The following is a 25,755-nucleotide window of genomic DNA, read 5'->3' as shown; positions in this document are numbered from 1 at the left end:
TGATACCTGACTTTTTTGTTATTTTCCTAATTATCAACCTTACAAAATCTATATATTTCTACAAAGAAATATAAGTTAACGTACTGAAGGAATCCCAAAATAATTGCTAAATAGGATTCAGTAATGAAAATAGCAGTAAGCTTAGGAAAATAAGTAGGCTATATTTAGCAACCAATCACAACCATAGGATTCATCCATTGTTATTGGGAATTAAAGGTCGTTTTCAAATTCTGGGTCAAATCAACTATAGTATCTCTGGAGCATTTGTAAGGTTTGTGTAATTTCAAGGGTTTTTAGAATAAGCCCATGATTATTAAAACCTCAGCCCTATGTATTGACTCTGTATAGCAATAGCTTCTCTTCTATTGTTTATCGAGGTTGATGGAAACAAGTCTGAATTAACAAAATCCTCATGTAACGAGTAGTTTCAGACAATGGACTAGCTGTGTTAACTTAGAAATTTAACCTCTCAAAATACACATATATACAGAGATTTATCAGCAGTGCAGGGAGAAGAATAAATCTACAATACTAGGTTCTTTACAAATTCATTCCTTAATTAGGTGGCTGGGTTATATTTTCTTTTATTCCTTAGAAATTCTCCTATTTAAGAATTAGAACAACATCTACACTAGGCAAGAGTAACCCATAATTCCTATGAACTGTATTTTAGCAAGGGTTTCCGACATGAGGTAGAGAGCACAACTCTCTGTAATCTAACACCCTTGAATTTTCTTTTGGTAACAAGTAAGGTGTCAGAATGTTGAATCTACAGATTGAAATAAGATATGTTCCAGCACGATAAAATCATATATCAACTGATATTTTTACATTTTTACCTGGTATAAAGCTACAGATTGAATAAGGAATAATAAAATCATATACTAAACTGAATCAGCCGTTCTTGAGAAAACAAATGTGGGTTTTTCCTTTCAGACAGAATATATCACCAATAAATTGTTAATGAACAAGGGTTTCTGTCTTTCTTTTGAAACAAAAGAAAACTAACATACCTAGCACGTTTTGAAGGATACCAAACAGCAATATTCATCTCTTTCATCTTTCTTTTCCACCCAGCTGCTGTCTTCTCCATATTGAAAACCTCCTGCAAATGATTTGCAGTGATTCACAGAGAAACTCAAGTGTTCAAAACCCTATTTGCTCTACATTTTTCCTTAGCTGTTTCCCTAAGCCCCTCTCTCTCTCTCTTCTCCAATTGATGCCTCCCATTCATATTCACAACTTTCTTAAAGTTTCTTCCTATTGGTGAAACATGATGGCAGAATACTCTAAAAAGTTTAGGGATCGATTTCTAATCAGATTCGCTGTGTTTTGAGCCTCTCTCATATTTGTTTTTGTCAGTGCTGAGAGTGGCTTTTTTCTCTCTAGAAACACCTGTGGATGGCTTCAAATTAGATATCCCTGACTCTGAAAGATCCCTGATGGATCTCTTCCGCTCATCTGCTGTAATTTTATATTTTTAAATTTGTTTTCCTTGTTTATTAAAATTTTCTTATAGAGCTAGACAGAAGTTGTAGAAGGGTTTGATTGTTTTATATTTTTGATAATTTTTCAATAAGTAATAATAGAAGTACAATAACATGAACCAGTTCTAAAAATGTATTCCAAATACATTTAAAACAAAGTCATTTCAAGCAGATTTCTTTTAGTATACGCCTAATATATAACTAGATGAAGATTTACAATAATATCCAAATGATTACAACCAAGAATAAAGCCAACTTGAAGGCGTCAAGATGAAATATGAGCCTAGAAGGAAGCTACGGCCAGAATCCAGCTCTCAAATGCTGTATGTGGAAAAGTAGATGGCTGCCAGGTGCGGCCGTACAGCTACAAAGTGCCCACACATGAGTAAAATACCCAAACCCCAACTAAAACTCTAACTCAGTACTGTGTTCCCCAGAAGAAACAATGCACAATCTCCAAGATGCTTTTGATTGCAAGAATCCAGACCACTGTTTTGGGGGCTACGTGCCAAACAGGCAAAGCAAGTGGGTTTGGCGTCCCAAATGCTGAAAGCTCAATCAGAGCCCAAAACACAAATCCAAGATGTAATATGTCAATAATGCCTTTGAACTTTGTCTTTACCTCCTTATAACCCACCAAACTTAGCTCGAACCCTAAAAGTGTCCCCATGTGGCGTTGGGTTATAAAATAATATATTTCTCATTTTTAAAGTGGTCAAGTATCCAGAAAATGACCTTTTTTCCAATAGAAAGAAATCCGTTCACCGAAATGCTCTAAGTCAAAAGAGATTTTTTTAGAAAAGTTCAAGACCTTTCCAACGAGCTATTACACCAAGGGATATTCACCCAAATGAGGCCAAAAAACCCCTTATTACTCCAAAATGGCTATAACTTAGCCTTATTTAAATTATTAAAATGCTAATTTAGGAGAATATTTAAATATATTAAAATATTTCTCAAATAATGAACTGATAGCCAAAACACCTCTACAAGGTGAAATTGAACTCATCACCTCTTGTGACTGATGCTAGATAATCTGAAATAACTGACAGTCTCATCCCTCAAAATTAGGGATACTCCTAAAAAATAGGAATGTCTTTGAATCTCCCAAAACTGAAACCATAGAATGATCTCATAGAGACTCGAGATATAATCCATCTCCACCTTCTAAAATGTAGGAAACTCCTACAATTAAGGAACTGCCCTCCTACTGTCTAAAACTCTAGATCCGAACACTGTATACCCTGATTGAGTCTCTAAACACCACTGCTAACCTACAAGACTCCCTAATAGGCTAACTCTATCATCTCTAATGTCCACTCTAGAAAGGGGACATGACAATCCTCCCTTCCCGAAGATTGCTTGTCCACAAGCAATGAACAAACTCTTGTTGTGCCACTTTGATATACACTCTTGGGTGTGTGAAATGAAGCAACACATCAAGGATCGTCCAATCAAATGCACTGCATTAGATAATACCAGGACCCCACATTGGATGAGAGTGTTCCCACAACCAAGGTGGTAACATACTGGAATCCCTGTGAGACAAGGTGTCAAACAAAACAACACCCGGATTCCAACACCATCCGAACCAACACCCATCCATTAGGTATAAAGAGGGATAATTGGAAACCTCTATCATGCCATATCTCTTCGCAACCATTGCGATACCACCACAAAAGTAATAATTATCCAAAGCATCATGTCTGCTAATACCCAGATCATCCTGTAACCATGATCCCGGATGAAGTCTCTGTGATATAGATGTGATAGCCCATGTCAGAAACTACTTGACATAATGTTGGATCGTTTGCTGGTCCTACCAACCAATCCTCCCAAACTGCTGAGTTAGGTGCCTACAGTCAATAACTCTATCCTCTGAAGATGGGAGCAGACTATCGCAACATAGATAGTATAAGTCCTGCTTCAATATCCCCATAGCCTTATGAAGAGCATGGAAATCTACCACGGAAAATCCTCCACTATCCTGCTCATCAGTCATAAGAGCACTCCAATTGAGTGTAGATAACATCTGTCGAGTGACATCAAAGTGCTCAACCACTATGTCTACCCTCCTATCATAAACCTTGAGTTGTCTAATCAAGCGATAAGGAGTCTCAAAATGATAGTTCTCAGGCATGTGTACTACCTCTGAATCTGCGCTATGGTAGAATACTGTGTCAGAGTCATGTACATCATTGTAAGGAGTATCTAGCATGCATTCACTAATGCATGTATCCTCCCTTATAGTACTACAACTTTGTACCTCTGAGACCACCTCCCCTGTCAATGATGAAACTGTTGTCACCACACTATGCTCACTCTCATCAGCTCCCCATGTGTCTGCACATACAACCGAATCACGATCTTGGGATTCAGTGTCACTATGAGTACACACTACTTTGATTTCTCGGGTATGGTCTAAGAAATTAGACTCATCATGACATGAAGTCTCATCACCCAATGCCTCTGAAATACTTATGTCCGGATTACTCTCTTGTGCAAACTCACCAAAATAATCCTAACCCTCTATATTACTTGTCGTTCCATCCAAATCAATGCTGGCCTCTTCTTCCATTGGAAGAAATAAAGTTCTAATGGATGACTCCCTTTGTTTCCTTGCATCATTTATCTGATTATGGCATTCTTTGACTCTTTGGAGACGTCGTCTTGCTTGGACAGCAAGTATCTTTGCTTGCATAGCTCTATCTAACCAATATTTATTCAACCTTTGACAATGTTTTATATAATCTACCCCAAAGTACACAAAATCAAGCTTATGATGACTTGTACCATTCCCATCATCACGTCCTATGCTTGCACCATGTGTACCCTCAAATATAGAATACAAATCATTATTCTCTTCTTGACCAAAGGATGCTACATCTTGAGGTAACGAAGTTGTGTCACTGCTGTTATGAACTTTAGAATTATTATGATGTGTTCTAGTTATATTTTTGACCCCTTTAAGTGTATTATCATAGAAAGCCTCATGGCCACCACTTGCATATGGGCCTTCATGACTATTCCCAAGTGAAAGAGTTACCATATTACAAGGAGGAGGGTGTAAGCTATCGCTGCCCCAAATCAAAGTTGTGGGAGCCTCCTCCATGCTTCCATTCCAATCATCAAACAACACCCCATCTTGATTCTTCATAGGCTTAGATAGAAGTGGCTCAAAGAAGTCTTCAACTTGGCTTCTATGAGATTCAAAATCAGACTGCCTGCATACTAAACTTGTCATCCCATTCTTAAGTTAAATACCATCATCAACATCATTACCTCCATTTGAAATAAATGTTGCCTCATGATTTGAATTGCTGTTGCAAGTTTCAAAATAGGCCTCACACCTTGGTGTCACATTTCCAACATCTCTAATGGTTTGTCCCCTGAATGTAATCTCTTCCAATTTGTGACCAATGGCTTCTTTATTATTATTTAATATTTCTTTCTCTTTTTGCTGCTGAAAGGAGCTTGTGGATACCCAGTTATCATCTGCTTCAGGTACACCCATAAATTCTGTAAAGGAAAGCAGGGTGCATAGCTCTTTAGGAAGAGAACAATACTGATGGTAGCTGCTCATAACTACATCATTGAATGTCTTGGCAAGAGGCATCTTACTTGTGCTTGTTAACGAAGATGAAACCTTAGAGCATCCAATTTTATTTCTAGCCATGGTATTGGCCTGTAACTAAACTGATTTCTTTTCCAACAAGCTGGCAGGTTCTAGGCTCTGATACCACTGAAAGATCCCTGATGGATCTCTTCTGCTGATCTACTGTGATTTTATATTTTTAAATTTATTTTCCTTGTTTATTAAAATTTTCTTGCAGAGCTAGACAGAAGTTGCAGAAGGGTTTGATTATTTTATATTTTTGATAATTTTTCAATAAGTAATAACAAAAGTACAATAACATGAACTAGTTCTAAGAATGTATTCCAAATACATTTAAAGCAAAGTCACTTCAAGCAAAGTTTTTTTAGTATACGCCTAATATATAACCAGATGAAGATTTACAATAATATCCAGATGATTACAACCAAGAATAAAGCCAACCTAAAGGCGTGAAGGTGAAATATGAGCCCAGAAGGAAGCTACAGCCAGAATCTAGTTCTCAAATGCTGTACGTGGAAAAGTAGATGGCTGCCAGGTGCGGCCGTACAGATGCAAAGTGCCCACACGTGGGTAAAATACCCAAACCCTAGCTAAAACTCTGACTCAGTACTGTGTTCCCCAGAAGAAACAATGCACAATCTCCAAGATGCTTTTGACTACAAGAATCTAGACCACTGTTTTGGGGGCTACGTGCCAAACAGGCAAAGCAAGTGGGTTTGGCGTCCCAAATGCTAAAAGCTCAATCAGAGCCCAAAACACAAATCCAAGATGTAATATGTCAATAATGCCTTTGAACTTTGTCTTTACCTCCTTATAACCCACCAAACTTAGCTCGAACCCTAAAAGTGTCCCCATGTGGCGTTGGGTTATAAAATAATATATTTCTCATTTTTAAAGTGGTCAAGTATCCAGAAAATGACCTTTTTCCAATAGAAAGAAATCCGTTCACCGAAATGCTCTAAGTCAAAAGAGATTTTTTAGAAAAGTTCAAAACCTTTCCAACGAGCTATTACACCAAGGGATATTCACCCAAATGAGGCCAAAAAACCCCTTATTACTCCAAAATGGCTATAACTTAGCCTTATTTAAATTATTAAAATGCTAACTTAGGAGAATATTTAAATATATTAAAATATTCCAAATAGCGAGTTGATAGCCAAAACACCTCTACAAAGTGAAACTGAACTCGTCACCTCCTATGACTGATGCCGGATAATCTGAAATAACTGACAGTCTCATCCCTCAAAATTAGGAATACTCCTAAAAAATAGGAATGTCTCTGAATCTCCCGAAACTGAAACCATAGAATGATCTCATAGAGACTCAAGATATAATCCATCTCCACCTCTTAAAATGTAGGAAACTCCTTCTACAATTAAGGAACTGCTCTCAACTGCCCTCCTACTGTCTAAAACTCTAGATCCAAACACTGTATACCCTGACTGAGTCTCTAAACACCACTGCCAACCTACGAGACTCCCTGATAGGCTAACTCTATCGTCTCTGATGTTCACTCTAGAAAGGGGACATGACAGACTCCTTGCGTATTCACTCTCCTCTCTATTGACCATGTTCGTCTTTGATGCAACTTCACCACTCAGGCATGGACGTGTCCTCTCTTCCCTTCACTACATTTTCTTAGAAAACCTTTTTGCTAAATGATATGATGTCAGATATATCTGCTTGTGCGTTGGAAGACTTTTCTTATATAAATAATTATCATATCAATGTCTAGTTCACTAGCATATATTTTTATTGGCACGTTTTTAGGATGGTAGAGACAAACCTACCAAACCCTTGAGCCACAGACACTTTAAACACCACAGTAAACATCGAAAACACAAAAGAGCTTGTAAATACTACCTATTTGAAAAACCTAGGACAAGTTATAAGTGGTGTTGACATGTACGGTCTAGAGGCTAGGCACAGGTGATTAGGCGATGAAGGGCAAATGATGTCTGGAAGTCATATGATACAGTTCACAAATGGACTCCCAAACAGTGGACCTAGCACACAAATAGAGGGCATAATTAGATCATGGAATCTGAGCTTGGAGTGGGCAGACTTCAATAATGGCAATGGAGTGATCATTAAAGAAAGGTTAATTTTTTGTCAACACAAAACAATACAAGGGGATCCTTAGGCTTAGGCAAATACGAAAGGTGAGGCAACCAAAAAAGAAATTGCTGATGATCCTTCCAAAGATAGTTAGAATCAACTATAATGCAACCTCACAAGTAACTCAAGCTAAGATTGAGCAACATGAACAAGGTGAAAGGGATAAACAGGAGAAAGAGGGCTTTTCGTTTAAGGAAGAGAATAAGATAGTACAAACCAAAGCTGGCATAACAATTGAGAAGGTGGAAAGAGAGGAGGGATATCGTTACCATCAACACATGTATAGCCCTACAAGATCCCCACTTCTTTGGTCCTCCAAGTTGTATGTGAACGAATTGATGTTGTTGAAATAATAGGTTAACAATATAGAAACAAAGGACCGAATTAGAGATTCACGGATGAAGGAAATCACAAGAGCTAATAGGAAATTAGAAGAGGAAAACAAGATGCTCAAAGAGGAAATGGCAAAGCTGTAAAACACTATGGAGAGAGGACAAGAAGAGCTATTTGCTTTGAGACAAGAGTTACACAAAAACATAACAGCAAAGGAGACTGTAGAGTCGTTGGATAAAGGTAATACAAAACAGATGGAAGAAATACAATCAGCAATGGACACGAGGGTGAGAGAAAACAGTTTAAGGAAGCAAATAGAGGCAGCCAAATCTTGGGTACAAGTTGTGAATGGGACCCCATTAAATGCGCAAATGGAAACTATAGAAAAAACAGATTAGGAAACAATTAATAGAAGAAAAAGAAAAACAAAGTAAAGCTGCAAATTTCATAATCAGGATTTGAAAGATTCTGAGGAAAAAGAAAGAACAAACATCTTAGCAAGAGACTTTCTAAAAGATCAAATAAGGTGGTTAGGCAATATCCAGTAGGCAGTTAGGATAGGTGGAGACTAGATAATAACAAATCTAGACACGTAAAGGTCACACTAAAAGATGTGGAAGACAAAAACGCAATCCTAAAGATGAGGGGAATGCTAAAAAGCACACAATTTCAGTTTGAAGAGGATCTTACATTTGCACAAGAAGAAGAATGGAGGTAGGAATGGAAGAAGGTAAAGGATGCAAGAGAAAAGGGACTTTGGGCTGGGCTGTAAAATGGCAAAGCTCAAATCAGCGATAGATCTACTTTTCATTAAATAGTGATGTGGGGGGGGCCGAAATCTTCTACATATGGTGAGTTGGAATTGTAGAGGTTTCCCATGGAGGAAAGGACAAGATTTAGGGCCCATAGCAAAAGGGAAAGACGCTATTATTCTCACAGAGACACGTGAGCACAAGGGTTGCAAGGTACCAAAGTTTGAAGACTGCAATAAAATCTTGGTTTGGAACAAAGGATCGGAAACAGGCGATTGCAGTGTTAATCAAGAAATAATGGGAAGGCACCATAAAAGTAGAAAAAGAAGACCCAAACAAGCAATATATATTGCTCAAACTAGTAGAAAAAGGTATTATAATATGGATGGCTGCTTGCTATTTTGCGCCAAAAAATTATAAGTTTTACAAGAAGAATGGTCTTGACAACTCTTATTTTGTCAGACTTTACTTTTGAATGATTGACTCTTAACTACTTATATATGTATATTCTTATTTGACTCCTTTCACAAATCTGATGGAGCAGTGACTGATATAGGACTGAGAATTTATGGAATTATGGGGATGATATTGACAGAACAAAACTAGAGAATGATATATGAATTATTGTTCTGATATAATTGGGTTCAATCTTGAACAACAAATTGCAAATAGAATGGGAGGCTCTGTTTGATAGATTGCTGAAAACACTGGAGATTTGACCATCCAATTGCTGCCGATACTGAAGACTTCATTGATGTATGTGTTCGGTGTATAGTTGAACAGCGATGGACAGTCTGTTTATACTCATCGGGGGAGTCATGTCTCCGATGAGGAGTGACTCCTTGGAGGAGTCACTTCCCATCGGGAACGTGACTCTCAAAGTCCCAACTCATCGATGGTATTTTACTTACTAAGTATGTCGATAAAGTTAGTCAGATGTGTATATTGAAAAACTGATGTTAATGAATTATCATATATATGTATGTATGTATTATAATCTAGTATATACATATCTCAAAAACAACAATATATGATGTTTAAATATATATTTATTTTCAATATAGATTTGATCCTGAATGAACTAAATCATTAACACTCCCTCTTAGTTTAGAAGGACAAAAATACAACATGAACCTTAGAACTCACTCAACAACAAAACAAAATCTTTGATCAAAAGATTTTCTACATATATAATAATATGAGAGCATTTTGTTGGAAATTTGTTAAGCGCTCCCCTAGGGAATCGTGACAAGGGCTTAACAGTCTCCTGTGTACTATAAGTTGAGTGATTATATCGAGCATTGACAAATTGGTCTTTTGGTGCAACGGCAACCCCACTGTAACAAGTGGTATCAAAGTTTGGTCACAAGTTCGAATCCTCAAACCCTTGGGTAACGCTGAGGAGGAGATTGTTAGAAATTTGTTCAGCACTCCCCTCGAGATTTGTGACAAGGGCTTAACCGCCTCTTGTGTACTATAAGTTGAGTGGTTGTATTGGGCATTGACAGATCGATCTTTTGGTGCAACGACAACCCCACTCTAACACATTTGACCTATCAAAATATTAGTATATAACATTCACCATATACACTTTGATATAATATGGATATATTTGAGCACTGGCCTATCAGAATATCAATTTAATGGTATTGACCAAGTACTCTGAGTAATGGCCTATTAGAACATCAACTGAATGATGTTCACTAAGTACTCGATGTGGTAATGGCCTATCAGAATATCAAGGTAGGATATTCACCAAGTACCAAAACAATTTATCTAAATAGGCAACTTGCAGATAGTCAATTTAATGATATCTAACACCTAGTTGTTGATTTATAAGATAAGGCCTTTTCATGATTTAATTCAACATTTACTCAATATGTATAGCATGATACAAGTTATTGTAAAGTCATCACCTTTCAATAACTTCGCCAAGTATAAGTGAAAAATCATTTGAAAGTCGTCATTTCCTAATGATAGACACTGAAGCTTCATGGTCGATTTTCTTTTGGAGAAATATAAAAGCCCAAGCTGAAAGGAATTCGATATATCTTGCACATTTGATATTTTGTTTGCGGTGGAGAGGAGATTGAGACAAGGGTTTCAGAATCTGAACCTGACAAATTGTAATTTCTTCATAGTGCCTAGCAATTTGAGTTGGTGCAACATTCTAATGAATTGTGCAATCTGCTATGACCTTATATAGAGGCCAATATTGAGCTTATTGGAGAGGAAATTAGTGTTTTGCTTCCATAGTTACCTTCAGAAATTGCTACAGGTATAATAAAATGGTTTGCATTACAAGTTTCCGGCCATAAGAGTCAGCGGGGACATCAATAAGACAGCCACAGGGTCTTTGGTAGCTGTGTGGGTTAAGGAGAAGTGACATGGGATTTAGAAAAGGCACCAAGAGTATAAGCAATCAGCATTTGGCAGCAGCCACACTTATTTATACCTGCTGTGAGTCATCTAGACTATCATGTGAGTCTATAGAAGATGGCATTTGGAATTTACACTGGTTCAATCTGCATGTTGGGCTCCCAAACCCTTCAGTTTCATGCATTGGAGTTATTGATAATTGTGTGAGATGATAGCGTTGTATGCAGAGGACTAATTTGCACCAGGTGGCTGATCAGGTTCTTGCATTTAATATTTTACTAAATTTTTAAGTATGAAATGTGCATTGCAAAAAATATCATCTAGGTGATTAATAGATAAAGGCAATTTGGAGCATAGTTAGCATTGATAATTGAATTCCAAGCATTTGTTATTGTTTAATTCCAATATTGTCAAAAAATCCAAAAAAACATCAACTTTGGAAAAACACAAAAAGCAAAAATAATATCTTTCAGAGACAGTGAAAGAGTGGTAGAACCATTAAGATTTTCAGAGAAAATCTCAAATTTTAAGATTTACTATTTATCATTAATAATTTAAGAGTATACTATATATAAGCATCTTTGAGTGCCCATCTCACATTTTAAAAGAATGGTATACTTTAATTGGTCTCTCATACCAGTACCAGTCTCAAATGAACTGTGATGTTGTCTGTAAAATGAACATTATTTTGCATTGATATCATATCATTTACATCCCCAATGGCTCAGAGACTTAACTTTGATTTGCAAATTGTTTTTGCTTCTCATAATAAGCTGTGGAAACCTTCAATCTCTGATAATAATATTTGGTATATGCATACATAGAACAAAGGAACTATAAAGACATACAATTTGAAACAATTACGTAGTAAATTCATAAAAATGACATTTTAGCATCTGCTCTGCACTTATTGGACAAATCACAAAGAGTTGTTTTACTATGCATTCAAAAGTAGCAGATGTCTATCTCCAACTTAGTTCTTGCTACCAGTTAATATTGTATTTTTATTTGGTAAAATATACTCCTGTTAACTGATGACCATGATGACTTCATCCAATTGTGTCTCCATGTCTGAAGAACTTCAATTTATTCCTATGACTATTATTTTAATTTTGCTCCCACAAATGTAAAATATCCTCAATTACTTACGCAGTTGTTGGTGTAACAATGACGTTTGCATTTTTGAAAATCTCCATATGATAATACATTTGTCGATACCTGCACATGAATGAAAAATAATATTATGAATATTGTTAAGCTGATTCCACTCAAACTATGGTTCACACATGATCAAACTGGAATGTTCAATTTAAATCCAGACATAAGGTCTTTGAAGACTTATCAAACAAGAAAGCAATTATGCATGCAAGTTTGAGAATTGATAAGCATTAAAAATATATTTATACAATATTCTAGTTCAAGGATGGAGATAAAACATTTAAAGTGATAGCATCAGTTCACAATCAAGATTCAAAATATGAAATACAAAATTCGGATTTCAGTCCTCAAAGTTTTAAATTCTCATATGATAAAAAATCATTTTTGAGGAAATGCAACATAATACTTGGAAGACCGCACTAAAATTTTATAAGCAGATTACTGAAAGGGAACAACATTCAGTGGTGTTGATTGCCAATTTCTCACCTGCAAAAACTTCAGCTAGATTAAGAAAGCCCATAGAGCCTGTAATGTCCCCTTTTTGAAACATTAAAAAATTTAACAGCCAGCTTCATAAAATATTAAAAGAAACTTTATTGGAGGGTAGTGCAAATTGTTAAATTTTTTTTTAACTATGTTAACGGTTCAAGTTCGATTCGAAGTTTGAGTTCGAAGAACTCGTTCATTGTTATGAAAATTTTTTGGAAAGGGGTTTGGGTTCATTTGTATGAAAATATGTAAAAATTATAAAAAGATCGTACATATACATATTTATGAAGCCTAGAAGCATGAGTTAAAATGAGCATGTCATATTATATCATAAAATCATAAGATTTTTAGTTAACACCAAAAAAAATTAAAATTTTAATCATAGCATCATGAATCATGATCATACCATCATACATTTCAAGTTCAACATCAAAGATTCAAAACATTATAATTAAATCATAACAGCAAGTTCAAGTATCATTGTTTCAAGCTCAACTAATGGATTAAAAATTTATTAATATTCCTCTTCAACATCATCGTCTTCTTGCACCGTATCTCGTGAGGCCACCATGCTTCGTGATAGCACGATCTAGACACTGCTTCCCCACCAGCACTCATCTACTCAGCTCATTACTGCTTTTTTTACACCATTATCCCCTTTGCGTGGTGTGAAAAGGTCTTTTGGCTCTATTCGGTCTAACGAGCTTTCCAGATGTGTCAGATCCTATTCTGATTATTTGCACCAGCGACACTCTTCTATGAGAGGCCAGAGATAGTGCAATGCCTCTACACATCAGCATATGTATCATTCAGTGAACGATTTCTTTTCGCCCAAGAAAGACTCCTAGCGCTTTCTCTGTTTTTGTTCTTTGTTGCTATTACTTTGGTTGTATTCATTTTTGTTCAGACACATTTGTATGCTCCTACTGGTGTCAAGCTCACTGTTGTAATCTTTTCAGTCCCGTAGACCTCTTTTTGGTCTTTTGTTGGACATTAATATCATTATTTTATCTTATCTTATCTTCTTCTTCTTCTTCTTCTTCTTTGGCATTAGTTGACTTGGCAATGGAGCTAATTCCAATGGGACCAGCAGCAGCAGTAATAGTGTTAACGTCAAAATTTTCATATCTTCAATTGAAAGATGAGAAGCGGAAGCATCCAAGTCCGCAAGCTCCACATTTACATCCCACCTCTTTGTTTCCCCTTCTTTGTATTCTTCACTCTTGTGTGAGAAAAGACACAAGTTGTAATGCACAAATACCAAGTTCTTCGCTCTTTTTAATTGTAACCTATTGCGCTTCATTGAGTTGATGAAAGAATATGTGCTCCAATTTCTTTCTGATGGAGATGAACTAGCAACCTATGAAAACATGGCATTGTAATCAATTAAAATAAAATTATTAATCTTCATTCTTATAATTCTAGCAATTTATGAACACAAAGTAAACTAATTGTTATTTGTTTTAATTTAAACTTACTTGTGATATAACTTTGATTGCAAGGGGCTACAATGTTTGGAATCTTTGGTCATGGAGGTACCACCAACTATGAGCATCCTTCTTAAACCGATGACAAAGAGTGTCATTACTTAGACATTTTGCATCACCAAACTATATGAACTCATCCGTAATCAAATCTTGCATATCATCATTAGGAAAGAGTTTTTCAAATGCTTCTTTGTATCCATCAAACACTTGTAAATCTCTGTAGGGTGGTAGCCTTCTTGTTACATTAGTATATTGGATGCTATTGTATTTGGGCATCAATGCATAGGCAAGCAAATGTAGAGAAAAGGTCATTTTGTTTCATCGCTCTAGAACAATCACTTGCAATTGTTATAAGAAAGTCTATTGAGGATCTTGCTTTTTTTCATTTATGATTTGCATGATCTTCTCAAGCATTGAATCTAAGTCATCATAGATCTCTCTAAGGCAAGGCCTATCCATGTCAACATACCTAAGCATGCTCATGATGGGCTCGATGAACTTAATGAGATATTCCATACATTCCATTAGAAGTCGTCCAATTTCCTAAGCTTTATTTTGGCTGTCATCTCCCTATTGCTTTGCCCCCATATAGCCCAATTGTTGTTGATTACCACATTGGAAAACGTCTCTTTCACTTGCACAAGTAGCCTTAAGAAGGCTAAATTTGATGCAAAACATGTACCAACAACCCAAAACATAAAATAGAGTAAAAAAATACAACTATAAGATACATACTTTAGAAAAGAATACACATTACACAATCAAAAATTAAGTGATTGTAAGATACAATTTTTTAAATTAAATTACTTGAGTTCAAGCTCACTTACCTTCAGTAACTCCAAACTTGAGAATATTGGGAATATTCCTTTAGTCATGTGGTGGTTTTTGATGAACATCTCAAAGTCCTCAGCCTTTGCTACACCTCCTTCATCTACTCAATATTGTTCCCAATCTTTTGTAACATAAGGTGTCCAAAAAATATGTTATCTCTCTTCAACCAACAAACTAGCAGCTCTACAATTCTTTGCATTGTCCGTTATAACTTGGACAATGTTTCTAGCACCCACTTCTTCAATGGTTTAAGATGACAATATTAGCAATAAATGATCCATCTTTTACCATCCCCTCACAATCCACTGCTTTCAAAAACATTGCCCCTTTACACCACCAAAACATTGATCAATGGACAAATTCTAACATCTTTCCACCCATCTAAAACAATTGTTACCCCTGTCTCAATCCATGAATCTTGTATGGGTTTTAATTGCTCATCAATCAACTTGGCCTCTTGCTACAACAAGGTGGTTCATACTCTCTCAAGATTGGGGCCCGAATACCCTCAAGGAGCTTCATTAGAACTTCTCAACATCCTCTTCCAATATGGAGAGTGGACAACATTAAAAGACAACCCATTTATATACAAGCATCTTGCCGCATCAATGTTGGCAATTTCCCTACTTTGCTTTTGAAATGAAGTTTCTAGTAGTCCCTTTCTTTTGTGTGGAAGATATACTTCATTTTGAGAATCATGGGTAGCTGAAGTAGTAAATAAGGGGTGATCTTCTATCACAACATTTGTGGTGGATTTCACTCCCTTTGCTTTTTTATTTTATTGCTACTACCATCAATGTTATTTTGTCTACGTTCTTCTCTCTTCTGCCTCCTCATGCCCTTGAATATATTTCAATACAGAATTTGGTACGGGTGCATTTTTTCTAGGACATTTCTTGACTCCTCTTCCAGGGTATCTACACAAATTGGCCTACCACATCAAAATATGAATTATTCTTTTCTACATCAGAACCCCAACATTTCCAACAGAAAGCACCACCTCCTGGAAGAGGACTTACAATATCAATATAGTTCCACACTGAAGAACCAGAATGGGATTCTATTCTTTGTTTGGTATTGCCTATTGAGGAAGAGGTAGATCCCTGTAATAACCCCAACTGGTTATAACTTCGTCAAACACCAAATTCTTCTCTAATTCAATTGTTTGACATTTCGTCAAACACTTGGCAAGCAGTCTCTAATACTACTGTAATATCCCATGCAATTCTTGTAAAGTTTCTGCAAATTCTATAGGTTCAGATATGAGATAATACCTTTAGAATTTGTTGTTGGTCTCATTTTCTTCTTCTACTTGTAGAAGGTAATTTTCAAAATATTTAATCCTATTCTGAAATTTGTTCGTCTCGGCAATAACTCGTATAGGGCAGTATTGTTTTAAGTAGTAGACTTCAATGTATTGTGTGTTCTTAAACTTAAATAACACCCACCTATTTAACCCACGACCAAAGGGCATGTCCCTCAAAGGGACATGACCCTCTCTAGGTCGGCCCATACTACACTTATAGAAATTGGTGTCCATGAAGGAGATAACATAAATATTAACTAACATAACTATTAGTTATAGTTAGTGTATAACATGATTATTTCCCAAGGATCGCTGCCCATCCTATTTGCAAAGTGTATAGTATATAATGCTTTCAAATGATATGCAAAGGGAGAAGATTAAGGTGTGGTCTACACTCTCAATCCAGTATGATATCACTGTTATAAATTTAACACTCCCTCTTAACATGATAATCATATTGAGAAATAACATATCTAGCATCATCAATTACGATGAATAAGCATAGATTGATACTCTATATCTATCTGAATCTTCTGAGCAAATGGTATCATGGAACACATGATATTGAGTCATAAAACCATCTTGTGATATGACTTATCACTTATACTAGTGATGTCAATATTGCATGTAATACAATACGCAGGATAAAATCTAAAGAATGATTACATTCTTCATTTATCCAGGTTGTGACTCATAGGAACTGGCAATCCTATATCACAACTTGATCTTGAGTTAAGATCTACCAGAACACAAGATAAAGTCTGAAGAATAAATTCTTCCTTTATCCAAGTTGTGATTCATAGGCATAGAAATGCTTACGTCACAAATGATCTTGAACTCACCTAGATCTAATAGTAGTTCTATACTGTTCAACACATTATCTGAGAGATTGTCATCTCTCATAATGTCTTTTATACAAGTATTCATTACCTTAGAGATCGTCACCTCTAAAATAATGAATACAAATGGTAAAGCCCATAACAATTAATAGCATGACAATAAAATTATTTTAATAATAATTTACAAAATACAAATGAATTACAATTTAACCATACCAAGTCTTTTCTTGAAGTGATCTATCTTCACTCTAGAGAGAGGTTTGGTGAGAATATCTGTTGTTGCTTCTTTAAGTTTATGTAGATTGGTCTCCATTGGAGAAGACATAGACTTGCAATTCCACATTCCAAATCTCTTCAAAATATTTAATGTATACTTCCCTCGATTAAGTATAATGCTGTCAAAATTATGCTGTACTTCCAGTCCTAAGAAGTAATGAAGGAGTCCCAAGTCTTTCATCTTGAATTCTCTAATTACTTTCTTGCATTGATTTATGAGATGATCATCATCTGTTATTAGTAAATCATCAACATACAGTATTAGAATTATCATATCATCTTTATCCCTTTTATAACATAGATTTGGATCGGCTTCATTTTTGGAGAATCCTAAGCCAATGAGATACTTATCAATTCTTTCATACCAAGCCCTTGGAGCCTATTTAAACCCATAGAGAGCTTCCTTGAGCCTGCAAACAAAAACGTTAGGATCATGAGTTTCAAATCTTTCAAGTCTCTCCAAATATACCTCTTCTGTAATCTTTCCATTTAGGAATGTTGTTTTTACATCCATCTGATGTACTTTCCATCCCTTCGATGTTGTGATAGCTAGAACTACACTTACAGAGGTGTATCTAGTAACAGGAGCAAAGGTTTCTTCATAATCAATCCCTTCTTTCTGAGAGAATCCCCTGGCTACAAATCTGGCTTTCTATTTTTCAATGCAGCAACATGCTTTATTTTAAATATCCACTTGAATGAAACAATAGATTTTCCTTCAGGTCTTGGAACAATTTCCTAAACATCATTCTTCATAATAGATTAGTATTCTTTTGTAATAGCTTCTTTCCAAGTTGTATGTTTAATAGCATCTGAAGTATTGGTTGGTTCTAATTTAGACAAGTCATTCATGTTTGTTGTATAACTAGAAAATCTTTTGGGTCTTTTGCTTTCTCCGATTGTTTCAGAAGGTACAACAAAGTCTTGTGCTTCCTCTACTGTTTTAATGGCCCAAAGTGGTATTTTCTTTAAATTTTGAGTTTCTCCAAGGATAAGGTTTTCAATTTCATCTTCAATTTCTTCCATGTTCTCCCTCTGAGACTCAAGTTCAGTATTTTTTTTAGAGCAAAGTAAAGGATAGGGTTCTACATAACTTAGGGCTCTTTTGAATGCTAAATCTTTTTAAAAAATTACATCCCTACTAAGTTCAATATTTTTCTATCCAGGTATGAAAATCCTATACGCTTTAGATGTTTCACTATACCCTACAAAAATATCTTTCCTCCTAGAGGGTTCTAACTTAGTTCTTTTTTCTTTTGGAACATGGATATATACAAGGCACCCAGAAATCCTAAGATGACTAATATTGGGTTTAACCTTAGTAAAGACTTCTTTAGGAGTTTTTATCTCTAAGGTAGGAGTGAGGTCTTCTGTTTTGAATATAGACAACAAGACAACAGGCTTCTGTCCAAAGATAATATTCTAGATTTTGATCAAATATCATAGCTCTAGCAGCTTATATAATTGTTCTATTCTTCCTTTCTGCTGCCCAATTTTGTTGTGAGTTATAAGGGACGGTATACTCCCTCTTAATTCCCATTTCTTTACAAAACCTTTTAAACAAATCTGAGGTGTATTCCCCTCCAATATCAGTTCTAAGAGTTTTAATATTATGTCCTGATAAGTTTTCAGATAAGGTTTTCAATTCTTTAAATCTCTTTAGGATTTTTTCTGATTCTTTGCACTTTAGGAAGTAAATCCAAGTTTCCCTAGAGAAGTCATCTATGAACAGAATTTAGTACCAAAATCCTCCAAGAGAAGGAACAGACATAGGTCCACATAAATTTGAATGGATTAATTTTAAAACATTGTTAGTTTTTCTAGTGCCATCATGAAATAGACTTTTGGTGTTCTTACCTAAAGTGCATCCTTTGCATATTCTTGAGTGATCTTTATCCAATTTAGGTAAACCAGTAACCATCTTCTCCATAGTTGATAAAGTTTTGATATTTAGATATCCTAACCTTCTGTTCCATATTTCATTTATATCCGCAGCTTCATGAATTAAGGCTCGAATAGGTTGACTAGGTTCTGAATTTAACTCATACAAATACCCTTTTCTTTGACCAATCAATTTTGCTTTCTTAATTGAGGAGTTCTTAGCCCAAGTTATGAGTTTACCATTCATGAATGCAGCATTATGTCCATCATCTTCAAGTGCTATAACTGAGATTAGATTCTTTTTTATTCCTAGTACATAGAGTACTCCTTTGAGAAGAAAAGAACTACCGGACATTAGTTTTAAGGTGCAATTTTCAATTCCTTTGATGGAATGTGTTGAAATATCACCGATGGTGACTTTGCCATTAACCTTTTCTGATATAGAGTCTAGTGCTTCTTTGTATCCAAATACCCATCAATCACCCATGCTTTACTTGAGACTTAATTTGATAGTGCCAAATACAATACACGATTCTCAAGATCATAGGTATCTTCTTCCCTAGTAATATTTGTATTGTTCACTTGTTGTTTAGAATTCTTAGGGCAATTAAATCTATAGTGTCCAAACTTTTCACATCTAAAGCATTTTATTTTGGATAGATCTTTCTTAGGTTTGTCATTCTTTTGATTACCCCTTTTCTTCTTGAAATGCTTCTTCTTGCCTTCATAGGAATTTGTATTAAGAACACGAAGTTCTTCATCTTCTATTTTCAATTTTCCTCCTTTCTTAAGTTTTTTGGATTCTTCCTGAAGGCAGTCTCCATTAAATCTATTAAAGTCAGGAAGATTATCTCTGACACTTATTCCTTGTGCGAATGTTTCCCATGAATCTGGTAATCCTAATATAGCTATCAATGTTAGTTTTGTATCATTATTGATGTTTCCTATACTTGAAAGTGCATCTCTGAGGCTGACAACCCTTAGGAAGTAAGAATTCACCAATTCTCCCTTATTTATTTATATGTGATTTAGTTGTCTTTTTAGTGCGAGAACTCTAGTTGCATTGTTAACCTCATATGCATTTAGTAATGCATTCATCATATTAAATGTTGTTTGATGTTTCGTTAGCATGAGTACTATATCATTTTTCACTCCATCTAATATGATTTGAATGGCTTTTCTATTTCCATTACTCCAAATAGATTTATGAGATTCAATAGTAGGTTGTCTGGATTCTGAATCAACAAATTGTTTTACATCGTTTTCTTCAAGAATCATCATGATTCTAAATTTCCAGGCATCAAAATGTTCTTTCCCATCAAACCTATCCTCGGGTCTGATTGTGTATGCTATTGAAGATAGGAGAATAATGCTAGATATATATCAAATCTGATTATTTAATTTGCAAAGCCTAGGTTCAACTACCAGAGCTCTGATACCATGTAAATTTTTTGCAAATTCTCTAGGTTCAGATCTAAGATAATACCTTTAGAATTTGTTGTTGTTCTGATCTTCTTCTCCTTCTACTTGTAGAAGGTAATTTTCAGAATATTTAATCCTATTTTGAAACTTGTTTGTCTCTGCAATAACTCGTATAGGGCAGTATTGTTTTAAGGAGCAGACTTCAATGTATTGTGTGTTCTTAGCCACCTATTATACCATGACCAAAGGGCATGTCCCTCAAAGGGACATGACCCTCTCTAGGTCAGCCCATACTACACTTATTGAAATCGGTGTCCATGAAGAAGATAACATAACTATTAGTTATAGTTAGTGCATAACATGTTTATTTCCCAAGGATCAACCCCCATCCTATTTGCAAAGTGTATAGTATATAATGCTTTCAAATGGTATGCAAGGGGAGAAGATTAAAGTGCAGTCTACACTCTCAGACCAATATGATATCACTGTTATAAATTTAACAATTCTAATTTTTATTTCCAAATTGCTAACCTGAGAATTTCGTCAAACACTTTGCACACAAGGGATATATATAGATATATGCCAAACTTCAATTGATATGCTTGCAACAGTCCAAACAACCAACAAAAAAAAATTTTTGTATTTTTTTGAAACATATAGCATTGGTTACAAATGAGAAAATATGCATCTACAACGATAAGACATTTAGGGCAATGCCTGCTTTGATTTTAAAAACCCTACTGATGCCCTAAATATCTACTCTCAAACAATACAAAATGTAATAGATACAAACCTGGAATTGCTCCAAAAATCTAAGTTTTACTGTAGCAAGTCACTGTAGCAAATCATTGTAGTGACGTCACTATAGCAACGTCACTATAGCAAATCATTGTAGCAAAGTCACTGTAGCAACATTACTGTAGCAGAGTTACTGTAGCAATATCCAACTTATTCCTTACTCCACAAATTTGGGCCTAGGCCACAAATTTGGCACAATGAAAAGACTGATTTGTCTTCTCCAACACCCACAACCCTTCAAAAGATATTTCACCACCTCAGTTATGCAAATCAATGGGAGTGTTCATTCCCAACAATCAATGTAGCAACTGCAAAAACCCTTGGCTCCACAAGTTATCCGGAAGAGTAGAAAGCAACACATTCGATGATCAACAGTGAGGCTGCCCTCCCTATTTATTCTTTTCCTCCAATAGATGGACCTCCTTCTAGAAGAAATAAAATAATATTTAATTCCTCCTAGAAGAATTTTTTAATTTATTTATTTAACTTTAGTCACTTTTAATTAGATCAATTAAATATAAAGTCAGCTTTTAATTTTAAATTTATTGAATGACTTTATAAGAAATTAATTTAATCAATTTCTCTTTATTTCTCCACTTAGCCTTCGGAGAATGTAAAGGCTAAGAACTCCACTGAGAGGCTAAAAAGATGGGGACTTTACAGTACCCCCTCTAAAATTGTTTGTCCCCAAGCAATCTCAACTCTAGATGCTGCAAAATTTCTTCACTCTCCCAAGTGGCATCCTCAACTCGTAGGTCCTTCCACTTGATCAAATATTCCCTCATAACTTGTCTCCTCATTTGTTTCTCCCTAACATCCAATATAGCCTTAGGTACCAAAATCAACTTACCCTCATCCTCTAAGGGTGGTAGAATTGTGAAAGGAACCACACGATGTCCTAACGCCTTCTTAAGGCATGACACATAAAAAACATTATGGACCTTACTGTCAGCTGGTAACTTCAACTCATAAGCTACCTCACCCACACACCTAATGAGTCTCAAGGGTCCAGAGCATAGTTCGAACACTCGCCAAGTACTCAGCAAGTTTCAAACACTCATCGAGTTTTTAAGGTCAGCAAGTAAATCCTGAATTAACTCGCAGGATGAAAAACTCGGTGCCTGGGCAAGAACTCGCCAATTACTTGGCGAGTTTTACTCAAAAACTCAAGATTCCTATAGCCCGCGCGCTGTGACGGCTTAATAGGGCAAACAACTCATTTTTTTTGCATTGTTTGTTGCATTTGTGTTCTCTAGAGCCTTGAGGTGTGGAGAGAAGAAGGTTTGGAGGTATTTTTAGCTGATTGCAAGTTATTTAAGGTGGATTTGAGTGGACTTTAGAGGATTCTAGCCAGTTATAGAAGACAAATCTCTTTCCAGGTATGTTCTTTTTATCATAGTTTGAAAGTTTTTATAGTTTTATACTTTTAACAAATGTTCTATTGTTTTTGTTGTTGTTTAAAAATGATTTCAAATCATTTAAAAGCATTTTAACTCTATGTTTGAATCATTTGAAAGCCACTCAGCTCTATGTTTCACAATTTTTTTTGAAGAATATGTAAGATTTTCTAAAAACAAACCCTAGTTGTTCTAACTTTGTTTATTCATTTTTCTATAAATTTATGTGTAGGGCAGCGGTCAAGCATTAAAAAAACATGACAAACCCACAAGAAGAGTGGCCACAAACACCATGCCTTTCTGGATATAAAGGCACTCAGCCTAAAAATGCAAGAGATAAGGCATGGTGGTATGCCTATGAAGCTCCAAATGATGTTAGGAAGGTTATATGCATTCCATGTGAGAGACTTATTTCTGGAGGCATAAACCGCTTCAAATACCACCTTGCAAGCATAAAGAAACATGATTCAAATCCTTGTCTCAAGGTAACTAAAGAAGAAAAAAGATTCATCAATGCCCTACTTGTAGCTGCTGAAGAGAAAACATTGAATAGGGAGAGGGAAAAATTAGCTATGAGGGCAGCCATAGCTGAATCTCAAGGAGCTCCTTTTGATATGCAAGAAGAAGAAGAAGCACTTGAGAACATACCAGGATCTCTTCATGACCCATGGATCCGCAAACAAAATGTCTCTTTTGTCGGTTCCACTTCTTCTACATTTCCTAGTTCTTCATCACCATCATAGGGAGTTATTTTCTGCCCAGGAACATAGCTAGATCATAGCCATCATTAGAGGGCATTGGATGGTTTAAGGAGGTGCATGAGTAAACTGATATTGTAGCAACTAATTTTTGGCTTTTCAACAATATCTCAATGTATGCAGCTAATAGTCCCTATTGGTTGAATTTGGTGAATGCAATTTCAATATCAGGCAAAGGGTACAAGCAGCCTACTCACAAGGATATGAGTGGAAGGTTAGTATTTTACTATTTAGTAATTGTAAATAATTGTGATTCACTTCAATTCATTGTTATATTTTAAATCTTAATTGTTTTTTCCTATCTTTTACTAACACTTTATTACACCTAAATTTTGTAAATTGTTTGACCATGCAGTTGGCAGGGCAAGAGTATTGATAGAAGACCAAAAGAAAGAGTGGAAGAAGTATGGCTGCACCATTTTATTTGATGGGTGGACAGATGGAAGAAGTAGAACCGTTATTGATTTCTTGGTTGCTTGCAAAGATGATGTGGTGTTTTCGAAATCTATTGAGGCCTCCAACAAAGTGAAAAATACACACATATTGGCTTTAATGTTCTAGAATGTTGTCATGGAGGTGGGAGTAGAGAATGCGGTGCAAATAATCACAGATAATGTAGCAGCATATGTGGCAGTAGGTAAATTTAATTTTTTATGTTCAATATGAATCATGAATGTAATGCTATGGTATTATTCAATTTAGATTTGATGTAAATATGGAAATTTTGTAACTAATTATTGATTTTTACTAATCTTTTACGTAGAATCCTCCAAGAGAGTCATCCCACATTTTTTTGGTCAACTTGTGTAGTACATGTCCTTGACCTTCTTTTGGAGGAAATAGGAAAACTTGATTGGGTGAGTCCAGCTGTGGAAGATGCTAGGAAAGTCACCAAATATATCTATAATCACCCATGGGTTCTCAGTTTGATGAGAAAGACCACTAAAGGCAAAGATTTGGTGAGATCCGCTATGATAAGGTTTGCAACGGTGGTCTTGACATTGCAAAGTATTCTCAACCACATATTGGCTCTGAAACAAATGTTTGTGTGCTAATTGGGTTGTTCCATCTTACTCAAAGAAGCCCGAAGGAGAGGCTGTGGCACAGATAGTCTTTGATGATATTTTTTTGCAAAGGCTAAGGAGATTGTGGAGGTAACTTCAAGAATCAAAACATTATATTTTTAGTTGATTCAAGTTTCATTATTAATTCATAACTTACTATGTTATTAACTAATTTGTATTTTTCAAATTTCAAATGTAGATGTCTATGCCCATGGTTAGAGTCTTGTGCATATGTGATGGGCAACAATCCCTAATGGGAGGTCTTCATGAGGCCATGGATAGGGCCAAAGAGGCTGTTAGAAATTACTATCATGGGGACAAATTCAGATTTGACCCCATTTGGAAAATTATTGATAGGAGGTGGAACAATATGCTCCACCAACCCATTCATGTAGTAGGCTACTTCCTCAACCTCAAATTTAGGTACTATGATTGTCCTTGAAGTTGAGATGTTACTAAGACTTTATTTTACTTTACTTTTTAAGGTTGTGTAGTAAGACTTGATATCATTTCCTATTTGTTTTAGGGTTGATGATTCCTACTCAGATCTTAACGGAGAGGTCATGGAAGGTCTCTCTAAATGCATTGAGAGAATGATATCCAATGAAGCGGAAAGAGACCTTGTTGTGACCGAACAACAAGTCTATGTGGAATCGAGGGGTAATTTGTTCTCTTCTATGCTAGCAAAGAGAGCAAGATCTACTCAAGCACTAGGTAAGCGTCAAACTTTAAAACTTTTGTAAATTGATAAGTTGTGTTTCTAATTATCTTTTTTCAATGCTTTATAACTTTTTACATTTTGTTTTGTAGATACTTGGTGGGCAAGTTGGGGTGGCAATACCCCCAATTTAAAGAATTTTGCTCTCAAAATCCTATGCCAACCTTGTAGCTCATCCCATTGTGAGAGCAATTGGAGCTTATTTGAGTCCATCCACGCAAAGAAAAGAAACAGAATGACTCAAAGATGGCTTAATGACCTTGTTTATGTGCACTATACTCTTAAATTGCGCATAAAAAGGGCACAGAGTTCAACACTACTTGGCCACTTGCTCTGGAAGAGATAAATCCTTATTCTAATTGGACAACACAGGAGCCAGGTCCATTGTTTCCACTAGATGAGATTGCTGATTTGGAGAGGCAGGCTATGGAGGGGGATGTTGGAACTGATTTTCATTTCACAATGGATGACATTGAGGACGAGGACGATGATGATTCAAGCTTAGAGGACGAGGCATTACCAGTGGCACATATAGGAGGAGATACATACTCTTCCAAGATGCCAAGCTAGCCAGTAGGGATGTCAAGCGAGGAAGCAGTGGCACAACCACAAAGTACACAGTCACGCAACGCATGACCTATCCCAG

General features: G+C 35.8%; 1 protein-coding gene across 2 annotated transcripts in view; it reads right to left on the bottom strand.

Annotated features, from left to right (window-relative positions):
- LOC149567424 (fatty acid amide hydrolase-like) overlaps nt 1-25,755 on the bottom strand; it is a 255,275-nt gene that overhangs the window by 50,078 nt on the left and 179,442 nt on the right. For both annotated transcript variants that reach the window (XM_089820607.1, XM_089820609.1), the window contains exon 17: nt 11,835-11,903. In XM_089820607.1, coding sequence (XP_089676733.1) covers nt 11,835-11,903 — 69 coding nt within the window. The remainder of the gene's footprint in view (nt 1-11,834; nt 11,904-25,755) is intronic.

The sequence above is a fragment of the Cupressus sempervirens genome, chromosome 3 (assembly GCF_028749045.1).
Source record: "Cupressus sempervirens isolate cs-2001-9-10 chromosome 3, ASM2874904v1, whole genome shotgun sequence".
Lineage (NCBI taxonomy): Eukaryota > Viridiplantae > Streptophyta > Pinopsida > Cupressales > Cupressaceae > Cupressus > Cupressus sempervirens.
This window is presented reverse-complemented; position numbering and strand designations above follow the sequence as displayed.